Source organism: Mirounga angustirostris, unplaced genomic scaffold, assembly GCF_029215605.1.
Source record: "Mirounga angustirostris isolate CCGP_5_RB_7025 unplaced genomic scaffold, mMirAng1.0.hap1 SCAF_5, whole genome shotgun sequence".
Lineage (NCBI taxonomy): Eukaryota > Metazoa > Chordata > Mammalia > Carnivora > Phocidae > Mirounga > Mirounga angustirostris.
In genome coordinates this window covers 62591107-62603976 of record NW_026991713.1, presented here as the reverse complement: position 1 = coordinate 62603976, position 12870 = coordinate 62591107, and the positions used below count along the sequence as shown (strand labels likewise).

The window sequence follows — 12870 nt, the reverse complement described above, 5'->3', positions numbered from 1 at the left end:
AAACGAGGGGTGCCTAGAAACTCGGGAATCTCTGACATGGTATGCAGCATATTGCTATGCTAGATTGGTGTGGAGACAAGCCCTACAATTTTCCACAAGAAGTCAGCTCCAAGACTGTGGGAAATCACACATAGCAAAATCCTTGGCAAGGAACTATACATTTTTTCCCCCTACTCTCTATGTGGTAATTCTATAACACTCTGTAATTAATTTTATTTTTACAGTGAACAACCACAGAGTAAGAATAATGCATAACCTATTTCTGTTTCTTGCTATTTTAGGGGACATCACACAGAAGGGATACGAAAAGAAAAGGTCAAAACTCCTGTCTCCCTACATCCCGCAGACACAAGGTAGGCAATGAGAAATGGTTTAAACCTTTTCTGTATTTTTACCCCAAAGAATGCTATCTTACAGAAGATCTGTCTTGTTGGTTCCTGTTTTTTCCCTCCCTTCCTCACCAGGGGAGAGAGAAAAACGGAAGGAAAGAAAGGAGGAAATGAATCTTAATTGAGCATCTGCTGTGTGCTAGGCACTTTTAAAATACCTAAGTCATCAAATCATTTACACAGAGCTTGGGTGGTAGCATTATGTGCATAGCTGACGTGATTCAATGGCAGAAAATTCCAGGTCATGGAAAAACTGCATCTTATTTATGCCTGAGCACAAACTGTGGTGGAGAGGAGCAAGGGCAGCAAAGATAAGAAGTGAGAAGTATTACAAGGCAACTCAAGGATTGTAGTACCTGAGGATTGGGGGGTAAGAACCCTAATAAACTTTTCTGTTGATTCCCTTATTCCTCTGCAAAGAGACTGGTGGGTTCTTTATATGTCAGAAAGTCCTGAGTCGTGTGCTTAATTCCAGAGGGCTTGCTGTAACCTTTGCCTGTGGGCAAGGCTGTCTGTCTCTAAGTCATCATATTTTTTTAAAGTTACTCAGATTTGAGGATTTCCTTTGATAGCCTATTTCTGCTTTAATCACTTTTACATAAGGAATTTTTATTTCTCCCTTGCAATCAAAGTCCCATTTCCTCAAGCCTGTTCTCTGTGGAGCTAATTGCTTTTATTTCTGGATTATAAATACCTTGAGAACTTTGTATTCCCCATAGTTCTAATATTAAGCCTTGCACAGGGTATATGGTCTGTAAATACTGAATGAATAATAGAATAAGAAAATGAATAATGGTGACATATCAGTATATTTCACTGAGGTCCTTGTTTTATTTCCTATATTATTCTTGGAAATTCCTCCCTACAAAAACTAGTAGGTCAGTGCAGTGACAGCCAATTTAAAATATCTTAATGAACAGACAGATGTCAAAAGGAATGGAGAAAGAAGAGGTAGAAATTGGGCCAGTGACAGCTAATGAAAAGCCAGCATTTGCTGAGCAAGGCATGACAGAGAAGAGGGGTACTCTGGCTGCTTAAATGTGGATCTGGCCCATACCTCTGTAGGGTCAGAGATTTACTTTAGTGACTTTGTGCAAAAGCAATTGGATCTTGGGGCGCCTTGGGTGGCTCAGTTGGTTAAGTGGCTGCCTTTGGCTCAGGTCATGATCCTCGGGTCCTGGGATCAAGCCCCACGTCCGGCTTCCTGCTCAGTGGAGAGCCTGCTTCTCCCTCTCTCTCTCTGCCTGAGGCTCTGCCTACTTGTGCTTTATCTCTCTGTGTCAAATAAATAAATAAAATCTTAAAAAAAAAAAAAGGCAATTGGATCCCAAGACAATAACTCAATAAGAAATAGGGCCAAGAAATAGGACTCAATATAAAAAAGGACTGTGATCTATTTTCTGTAGCCAGGCTACATAGAAGCCAAATCATGTTCCAAAAACCAGTTTATCAGGGCGCCTAGGTGGCTTAGTCAGGTTAAGCATCTTCTGCCTTCGGTTCAGGTCACGCTCCCTGGATCCTGGGATCAAGTCCTGTGTTGGGCTCCCTGCTCAGCAGGTAGTCTGTTTTTCCCTCTCCCTCTGTATCTCCTCCATACTCCTGCTCTTTCTCTCTGTCTCTCTCAAATAAATAAATAAAATCTTTTTTTCAAGATTTTATTTATTTGTGAAAGAGAGAGCATGAGAGGAGAGGAAGGGCAGAGGGAGAAGGAGAAGCAGACTCCCTGCTGAGCAGGGAGCCCGATGCAGGACTCCATCCCAGGACCCTGGGATCGTGACCTGAGCCGAAGGCAGATGCTTAACTGACTGAGCCTCCCAGGCACCCAAATAAATAAAATCTTTAAAAAAATATAACAGTTTATCAGTTTACTGTGAGAAACCACTGAGACATACTCAAATCTGTGTGATCAGCACATTCTTGCCCATGGGTAGGCCTACAGGGGGAGCCAAATCACACATGGAAGTTTGTTCAGTGAGTACGAATCAGACATTTAATTGCAGTAGGCCAACAGAATGGAACATAGCCTTGTCACAGTAGGAAGGGTCTTGCAGATGACTTCATGGGGAAAATGGGAGCCATTTGAGGGTAGCTCCTTCAGCTTCCTACTACCAAACTGCAGACTTGCCACATCTGTGCCCATCATGTTTACCTCCTTCCTTCTGGTTAAAAGGTAATCTGTTCCCCTTATCCAAGGTCAGTCATTCCACTTGTGCTTTGATCCCATTCCCTCTTCCGTTTTCAGAAACTTTATATTATCATCCAGTGACACCAAGGACAGGGCAGTGGAAGTGGGCTGCCCCTGATATAGGCAATAAGGGGTGCAGTATCTGTTAACAATTAAAAAAGCAATAATAGGAGGCGCCTGGGTGGCTCAGTCTGTTAAACGTCTGTCTTCGGCTCAGGTCATGATCCCCAGGGTCCTGGGATGGAGCCCCACATAGGGCTCCCTGCTCAGTAGGGAGCCTGCACATCCCTCTCCCTCTGTTGCTCCCCCTGCTTGTGTGCTCTCACTCTCTCTCTCCCTGTCAAATAATAAATAAAATCTTAAAAAAAAAAAAAAGGCAATAATAAAGCCAACAAAAAGTTGGTCTGTTTTTTATTATTATCCTGTCTAGCAGTTCCAAAGATTGTAAGTAATAAGATGTTCCCCCTGCTGATGCAGACAGCTGCCCCGTCCCTTAAAAGTGCCATTGCTGTTGCTGTCAGCTCCTGTCTCTCGTATACTCACTCTGTCCCTCTCAGCCAGATTCTTCCACAGCAGTCCATCATGCTTGTTACTGTTCTGTTAAAAAAAATCCTCCCTTGTCAGCCTCTTCCATCTTCACCCTCTTTGCTTCCCCTTTATGATCCAACTGCTCTGAGCTGTCTGTATTTACTGTCTCTATTTTCTCAACTCCTGCTCACTTCTCAGCCCGTTCCAGACCCTTCTAGAACTATTTTAAGTGACAGCACAGAGGTTGTCACTCTACCTCTTGAAACACTCCTTTTGAAACTCTCTCTTCATTTTCTTACACTCCTCTTTCTATTGCTTCTAGTCATCCTTGCAGGCTCATTCTCCTCTGTTACGTGTTGAGGTTCTCAAGGCAAGGCCCCAAGCCCTCTTGATGTCTCACTGTCTAGCAGTAACTCACAGATTGCAGCCTGCATCACAATCACTGGAGGGCTTGTCAGTATACAAATTGAAGGACCCCATTCTCAGGGTTTCTGATTCAAGAAGTCCAGGGTGGGGCCTGGGAATTTGCATTTCTGTTGAGGTGATGTTGAGGTTGTTGATCCAGACAAATGCTCTATCGCCCTACAGCATTTCAGTCATACCTGTGGCTTTAATTATCATTTAAATACAGGTAACTCCAAAATACTGTTATCTTCACCTCAAATCTGCCCTAAGCTCCTGACCCGTAGATCCAACTGCATACTTAACATTTCTCTTTATATAATTTTAAGGAGCCTCTTTTTCATCATATCCATACACCATCCCTACCACCACTACCAACACGCACACATGCAAAACAAAAAAACAAAATCCAACTACAGTGACATCCAGCCTGCTCTTGTGCTTTTCTTCTAGTTTTCTCCTTCTGAGTAAATTGAACCCACGTCTGAAAACCCAACAAGTTAGACACTTAAAAATCATCCTTTGCATGTCCTTCATTGCCCATCTCTTTTCTGTCACCAAGTTTTATCAGTTTTCTGTTTCTTCATTTTTGGCAAGTTTAATTTTTTTCTAGGAAATCTGTTTTGTATACATTTTCAGATTTACTAAGTTATTTGCAATGTTCTCTTTATTTTTAAAGCCTCTGCTTGTTTACATTGTCTACTTGTATCTCTTTTTTCTCTTGATGAGTCCTCCCAGAAGTTTGTCTTGTCAAAGAATAAGCTTTTGATTTTGTTGAACTTTTTTTTTTTTTTTGAAGATTATTTATTTCTTTGATGGAGAGAGAGCATAGGAAGGGCAGGGGCAGAGGGAGAGGGAGGGAGAGTCTCAAGCAGACTCTGCATTCAGTGTGGAGCCGGATGCGGGGCTTGATGTGGGGCTTGATTGATGATACTGAGATCATGGCCTGAGCTGAAACCAGTGTCCGAAGCCCAACCGACTGTGCCACCCGGGCACCCCATTTGTTGAACCTTTTTAAGTATGTCTTTTACTTTCTGGTTTATTATTTTCAGCTTCTACATGTATTTCCTTCCTTAAACTCTTTGTTTACTCTTTTGTATTCTTTCTAAATTTCCTGAGTTGGATGCTTAGATTTTCTTCTGCCTTCTTAATTTCACTATGGTCAGAAAACATGCCTGTATAAAATCAAGTCTTATTTGTTAAGACGTGCCTAGTATTTGGTAAATTTCTGTAACTCATCTATTTGTGTTTTATTTGTTGAATGGATGGTTTTGGCCCATTAATTCGAAGTAGTTAATTGTGTTTTTCAGATCTTTTCTATTCTTAGTAACTTTTTGATTATTTGATCTATCATTTCTGATAGAAATGTATTAAAAAAATCTGTACCATTGGGCGCCTGGGTGGCTCAGTTGGTTAAGTGACTGCCTTCGGCTCAGGTCATGATCCTGGAGTCCCTGGATTGAGTCCTGCATCGGGCTCCCTGCTCGGCGGGGAGTCTGCTTCTCCCTCTGACCCTCCCCCCTCTCATGTGCTCTCTCTCATTCTCTCTCTCTCAAATAAATAAATAAAAATCTTTAAAAAAAAAAAAGAATCTGTACCATGACCATGTGTTTATCAGTTTTCCTTGTAGTTCTGTCAAGTTTTGCTTTCTATGTTTTAAAGTGATAGTACTAGGAACAAGACAAGGATGTCCACTCTCACCACTTTTAGTCAACTTAATACTGGAAGTCCTAGCCACAGCAATTGGACAACATAAAGAAATAAAAGGAATCTAATTTGGTTAGGAAGAAGTAAAACTCTCACTGCTCACAGATGACATGATACTATATATAGAAAACCCTCAAGACTCTGCCAAAAAACTATTAGAACTGATAAAGGAGTAGGATACAAAATCAATGTATACAATGTATACAAATCTGTTACATTTCTATACACTAATAATGGAGCAGCAGAAAGTGAAATTAGGAAAACAATCCCATTTATAATTGCACTAAAACTAATAAAATATCTAGGAATAAACTTAACCAAAGAAGGAAAAGACCTGTACTCTGAAAACTATAAAACACTGATGAAAGAAATTCAAGACGATATAAAGAGATGGAAAGATATTCTATGCTCATGGGCTGGAAGAAAAAATTTTGTTAAAGAATCTACAGATTTAATGCAATCCCTATTTAAAATACCAACAGCATTTTTCACAGCACTAGAAAACAATCGTAAAATTTGTATGGAACCACAAAAGACCTTGAGTAGCCAAAGCAGTCTCGAAAAAGAAAAACTGTGGAAGTATCACAGTTCAGATTTCAAGTTATATTACAAAGCGGTAGTAATTAAGACAGTAGGTACTGGCATAAAAATAGACACATAGATCAAAGGAATAGAACAGAAGACCCAGAAATAAACCCACAATTATATGGTCAATTAATCTTCAACACACGAGAACTGAAAATATAATTTGAACAAGTCTTCTTTGGAAAAAGTCTCTTCAACAGTGGTGTTGGGAAAACTGGACAGCAACATGCAAAAGAATGAAATTGGACCACTTTCTTTCACCATACATAAAAATAAATTCAAAATGGATTAAAGACCTTAAATGGGAGCTGAAACCATAAAAATCCTTGAAGAGAGCATAGACAGTAATCTCTCTGACATTGGCCATAGCAGTATTTTTCTGGATATGTCTCCTGAGGCAAGGAAAATAAAAGCAAAAATTAAACTATTGGGACTATATCAAAATAAAAAGTTTTTGCACAGTGAAGGAAACAGTCAACAAAACTAAAAGGTAACCTACTGAATGGGAGAAAGATATTTGCAAATGACATATCTGATAAAGGTTTAGTATCCAAAATATATAAAGAACTGCTACAACTCAATCCCCAAAAGCCAAATAATCCAATTAAAAATGGGCAGAAGGCATGAATACACATTTTTAAAGAAGACATCCAGCTGGCCAGCAGACACATGAAAAGATGCTCAACATCACCCATTATCAGGGAAATGCAAATCAAAACTACAGTGAGCTATCACCTCACACCTGTCAGAATGGCTAAAATCAAAAACACAGGAAACAACAGGTGTTAGAGAGGATGTGGAAAAGGGGAACCCTCTTGCATTGTTTGTAGGAATGCAGATTGGTGCAGCCATTGTGGACAACAGTATGGAGTTTCCTCAAAAAAACTAAAAATAGAACTACCCTAGGATCCAGGAATCACACTACTGGGTATTTACCCAAAATATACAAAAATACTAATTCAAAGGGATACATACACCCCTATGTTTATTGCAGCGTTATTTACAATAGCAAAACTATGGAAGCAGCCCAAGTGTCAAGCAATAGATGAATGGATAAAGAAGAGGTGGTGTATATATATACAAAGGAATATTATTCAGCCATAAAAAGAATGAAAACTTGCCATTTGCAACACCATGGATGGAGCTAGAGAGTATACTACTAAGTGAAATAAGTCTGAGAAAGAAATACCATATGATCTCACTCGTGTGGAATTTAAGAAACAAAACAAATGAGCAAAGGGAAAAAAAAAGACACACACAAAGCAAGAAACAGGCTTTGAACTATAGAGAACAAACTGATGGTTACCAGCGGGATGGTGGATGGGGGGATGGGAGAAATAAGGGATATGGATTAAAGAGCACACTTATTGTGAGGAAAAAAGTAAAATGATAAAAATACAATAAAATATAAATAAATACGTTTACAAAGGTAAAAAAAAAAAAAAAGTGATGTTAGGGGAGCCTGGGTGTCTCAGTCGGTTAAACGTCTGCCTTCAGCTCAGGTCATGGTCTCAGGGTCCTGGGGTCCAGCCCTGAGTCAGGCTCCCTGTTCAGCGGGGCATCTACTTCTCCCTCTCCCTCTACCTCTCCCCCTGGCTTGTGCTCTCTCATGCTCTCTCTCTCTCAAATGAATAAATAAAATCTTTAAAAAAAAGTGATGTCGGGCGCCTGGGTGGTTCAGATGGTTAAGCGTCTGCCTTCGGCTCGGGTCATGATCTCAGGGTCCTGGGATCGAGTCCCACATCGGGCTCCCTGCTCCTTGGGAGCCTGCTTCTCCCTCTGCCTCTCTCTCTCTGTCTCTAATGAATAAATAAATAAAATCTTAAAAAAAAAAAAAATCTAAAAAAAAAACCGTGATGTTACTAGGTATACACGAAGTAATAATTACTGTCTTTCTTTGTAAATTGTTCTTTTTTTTTTTTAAAGATTTTATTTATTTATTTGAGAGAGAGAGAATGAGAGAGAGCACATGAGACGGGGGAGGGTCAGAGGGAGAAGCAGACTCCCTGCCAAGCAGGGAACCCGATGCCGGACTCGATCCAGGGACTCCAGGATCATGACCTGAGCCGAAGGCAGTCGCTTAACCAACTGAGCCACCCAGGCACCCTGTAAATTGTTCCTTTTATCATGAGTAACTGTCTTTGTCCCTGTGGTGTTTTTTATCCTAAGGCTTTTTAAACAATCTAAACTGTCTAGAGTTATTAGACCTCTTAATTCTCCTCCCAAACAATATAAGTACTTTTAAAATGCTTCAATATTGACTAATGTTACTCTCCATCTTACATTTTAGTATGACCTTGTTTACATACTCCCTCCATTATCAATTATTGTTATATAGCTAATGGTACTTAATATCTATTCTTTGCTCCCTATTTCTTCATACATCTCAGTCCTTCCTCTCAGTTTAATTTCCTTCTTTCTAAAGTCCATCCTATAGTATTTACGTATGTTAGTGAGGGTTTCTTAGTGGGGAGTTCTCTCTATTTGTGTTTATCACTTTACCTACCTCTGATCTTGAATCTATTCATGTCTTTACCAAAATGGGCTTGGTTGTAGGGCTGGATAATCTATATGATATAGGTTCTGTAGCAAAGAGATTACCCCTTAGAGTATTTACCCCGTATATCTCTGTAGATTTTGAAGAAACCATTTAGTGTGATTTTTTTTAAAGAACATTGGAATGCAAGTTTTAAACTTACTAAATTATATTAATGTCTGATATAGAATTAAATGAGATAAAAGTCATTTTAATGCTTTTGGTAAGAATTTTCTACACTTGATCTTAGCCAAAAGGCCGAGGAACGATTGGTAAGAATTTTCTAAATCTTCCTTTTGGAAGGATAACTTCTGAGCTCTTTCTCTTAGTTTATGGGATTTCATTCTTTTAATGGCGAGAAGCTTCACTGTGAAGGTGGTAGTGTTTAAAAGTGGCATTTTTGGGGGTGTCTGGGTGACTCACTCGTTAAGCATCTGCCTTCGGCTCGGGCCCTGATCCCAGGGTCCTGAGATCAAGCCCTGCATCGGGCTCCCTGCTCGGCGGGGAGCCTGGTTCTCCCTCTTCTGCTCCCCCTGCTTGTGTTCCCTCTCTCACTGTCTCTCTCTCTCTGTCAAATAAATAAAATCTTTAAAAAAAAATAAGTGGCATTTTTCACTAATCTCTTTTGAAATAAAAAAATTAATACTGCTTGCAGCATTGTATTACTAGAACAGTTATGTGCACGTGCTTATCTAAAAATTCAGTGATTTTTTTTTTAAGGATTTTTATTTATTTAATTAAGTAATCTTTACAGCCAGTGTGGAGCTCGAACTCAAGACCCTGAGTTCAAGAGTCACATGCTCTACTGACTGAGCCAGCCAGGCGCCCCTAGTGAATGATTTTCTGTATGGAATTTATTTGGGGTTGAAATTATCTTGGATTGCATATTTATGTGTATTTTCGATTTCTTTCCTCAAGTGTTAAATAAATCTTTAAAATAAGACTTAAGAAATTTAACAGTGTAGCAGGAGAATGGAGATATGTGCAAGAGGACACAAGGGTTGAAGAAAATACTTAGAAATTAAGTGGTAGAAATTGAGTAAGGACAGTATTGGTTAATAATATGCATAGCCTAGGGGCGCCTGGGTGGCTTAGTCATTAAGCATCTGCCTTTGGCTCAGGTCATGATCCCAGGGTCCTGGGATCAAGCCCTGCATCGCTGAGGCCTGCTTCTCCCTCTCCCACTCCCTCTGCTTGTGTTCCCTCTCTTGCTATGTCTCTCTCTGTCAAATAAATAAATAAAATCTAAAAAATAAAAAAATAGTAATAGTAATATGCATAGCCTGATCAGTGGTGTCACAGGGGTTAGGTTCTGAAGTCACTATTTGACAAAAATCTGACGTGTCAAATAACTCAAATCTCCCAACATTGGAACTGATAGTTGTTTCTTTAGTTAAACACAAACCAGATTTTTATCTGGTAAATGAAGAACCATGATGTGTGAAAAATATGCATCTTGATAAAGGTTAAAATCATACTCAGGGACTCAAGAAGCTCACATATTGAGAGTCATGGGAGAAATGAAGCTTTGGTATGTTCACATCTTCTACTCATTCTGAGCCATGGCCTCTTTGAAAGGAATGGCTTGTAGCACATCTTTGAGTATGGAAACTACTAGGGCCTGGATATAGAGCTTCTCACACACCTCAGTTGCCAAGATGTACAGGAGGAAGGGGACAGAAATTAACTCTCTTTTGGCATGGTCCAAAGAATTGAAATTTCAAACCACATGTGTTCTTACCTCTCTATAAATTAGTCGTTCTTGCCCACTCTTAGAGTTGTAGAAAAACCGAAGGTTTTATGTAGGGAGGCAATTTCCCTCTGCTGATCCCAGGTCTCATCTTTAAGTTAAGATACTTTGGATACAAGTAACTGATATTTCAGCTATTTTTAAGGAAAGAGTTTATTCTAATGATACAGGGGTTACTGAGAAAACCTTTGGACACCACATATTTACTAAGTGCATCCAGGGTTCCAAGTACTATTGAGACACTAGGAGACAACACTGGACAAGGCTGATGTGTCTGGGGCATACCCACCCACCCCCCTTCCCCCGCTCCCCCGCCCTGACTTGTTCCCTCACTCCACTAGGGGTTTGCTCAACTAGGACTTCCACAGAGAAGCCTTCCTTGATCAGCCCTATCAAAAACCGTTCCCATTCCCATTATCTGAGCTGCATTTTTAAGAAGTTCTCTTTGACTGTCTCATTGATTATGGTTTATTTATGTGTCTTACTCTCCTACTAGACTCTTAAGGTCTTTGAAATCAGGAAAATTCTTTTTTCATTATTATTTTTATTCTTCATGTCTCCAGTTTCTAGCATTAGGGCCTGGCATATAGTAGACATTCTAGAAATGTTTGTGGAACTGAACAGAAAGGACATTTAGAATTTCCAGTATCTCTTTCAGTAAACTTCTGTGAAGATGAAAGTGTTGGGTAATGAAAGAAACAGATTACTGTACAGATTGGAGAGTGATGATCCTGGCAGCTTGTCTCCACCCTCAATAAATCTTTTAGTTTAGACGTGCTACAACTCCAAGAGACTGTGTAGAGTATTTTGGTTCTCATCTGAGATTTGGCATTTCTCTTTATTTAAGTTTTATTTTTAAATGAAATTAATGAATCTATTTTAAATAGTCAAATGGGACTACAGGGTCTGTAACAACAACAAAAATGGGCAGTGTCTTCTTCCCTACAGATGGATTCTTTCAACTCCTTTAACTGTTCCTTCTGGCATTTACCTCTGTGTTTCTAGGTAACATTTTTACCACTTTTTTTTTTTTAAGATTTTATTTATTTATTTGACAGAGAGACACAGCGAGAGAGGGAACACAAGCAGGGGGAGTGGGAGAGGGAGAAGCAGGCTTCCCGCGGAGCAGGGCCCAATGCAGGGCTCGATCCCAGGACTCTGGGATCATGACCTGAGCCGAAGGCAGACGCTTAACGACTGAGCCACCCAGGCACCCCCATTTTTACCACTATTTCTGGACTTTTTTTTTTCAATTTGAAGCATTATTTATTTCCTACTAGAAAATATTAGAATCTTTCTCTCTTACATATTCCTCCCTCAACCACATGGACACCACATACTCCCTTTTCCCCTTTACTTTCACATCTCCCACCTCATACTTAATTGTGGGCTATATCCTTAATATGTTACTTTTGTTGTTAAATCAGCATTCAGTGCTTTTTTTTTTTAAGATTCCGTTCATTTATTTGAGAGAGAGACCCTGTGCACAAGTGGGAGGGGCAGAGGGAGAGGGAGAAGCAGACTCCCCACTGAGCAGGGAGCCCATTGAGGGGCTCCATACCAGGATCCTGAGCTGAAGGCAGATGCTTAACTGACTCAGCCACCCAGGTGCCCCTTACATTTTTTTTTTTAAGAGTTCAGTTCTTTATTGAACAGGTTACAGAAGAGGTTTAGTCAAAAAGACCAAAGCCCATGTCATCATCAGAGTCCCTTGATTCTTTGCTTCTACTTTCTTCTCCTCAGCTGGGGCAGCCCTGGTGGAGAGAGCAGGACCTTCTGCAGGTGTAGCACCAGCTGCTGATGCAGGTCCACCAGCCCCTGCATTGCAGTTGAGGCTCCTGATGTTGACACTGGCCAGGGCCTTTCAAACAAGCCCAGCCCAAAAGGTTCAACATTTACAGCCGCTGCTTTAATGAGGGCATTGATCTTATCCTCCAGGACCATCACCTCTTTCCGTGCAGGATGAGGGCCAAGTTGTTGCAGGCGAGCTCCAAGACCAAGGCCATGTTGCGGGGGAGTGCTGAGCGGGCACTGCTGGGCATGGTGCAAGTCACCCAGTGAAGTGAGAACCTCACCCTAATGCGGTCTTTGCTTCCTCTGAAGGACTGAGCACCTTAGCAGCAGCTGAAGAAACTCAGTGCTTACGTTATTATGATTATGTAAATATTGTTCACGGCTAAGCCGTTCGCTTTACTAGGATTACATTTTTTTCAGAATTATCCATCAGTTTATTATTCTTTTTGTAGAAACAGCTCTTGGTGCTGTCTCTCTTCCTGCATGTATCTGAACTGTTTGTTTTCTTGTTCTGCTACAGGCCTTCATCATCATTCTGGTGGCATTTTGGGAAGGAGTAGGGGTAGATAGAAGTGTTCATTCTGCCGTGTTTAATCAGAATTCTTTATCCTAACATTTCTATGTAAGCGTTATTCAGAGATAATTTCTATCAAACTAAAAGACCTCAGAGACCTTAGTACTTCATTTTCTCTGTTCACGAGCAAGCTGATCATGTGGTCACCAAAACAGCCTGATCCATGTGTTCAAACTGGGAGGCTTCCCTCCTTCAGGCGGGTCTGAGAAGAGACCTACTCAGCTCTGTTTGGCAACTCTTTACCACTTAAAATTGCCCTTGAATGGGTACCTAGGTGGCTCATTTGGTTAAGCATCTGACTCTTGATTTCACCTCAGACGGTGATCTCAGTGTTCTGAGGTCAGGCTCTGTGTGAGGCTCTGCCCTGGGCATGGAGCCTGCTTAAGATTCTCTCTCTCCCTCTGCCTCCCCCTCCTCCCC

At 40.6% G+C, this 12870-nt stretch overlaps 1 protein-coding gene and 1 pseudogene across 4 annotated transcripts in view; one reads left to right on the top strand and one right to left on the bottom strand.

The window, feature by feature from the left end:
* The window catches only part of DIP2B (disco interacting protein 2 homolog B), a 222023-nt gene that overhangs the window by 99341 nt on the left and 109812 nt on the right, over positions 1-12870 (top strand). For all 4 annotated transcript variants that reach the window (XM_064591251.1, XM_045873455.3, XM_064591249.1 and 1 more), the window contains exon 2: positions 282-353. In XM_064591251.1, the coding sequence (XP_064447321.1) occupies positions 282-353 (72 nt within the window). The remainder of the gene's footprint in view (positions 1-281; positions 354-12870) is intronic.
* On the bottom strand, positions 11753-12088 carry LOC123843755 (large ribosomal subunit protein P1-like; annotated as a pseudogene).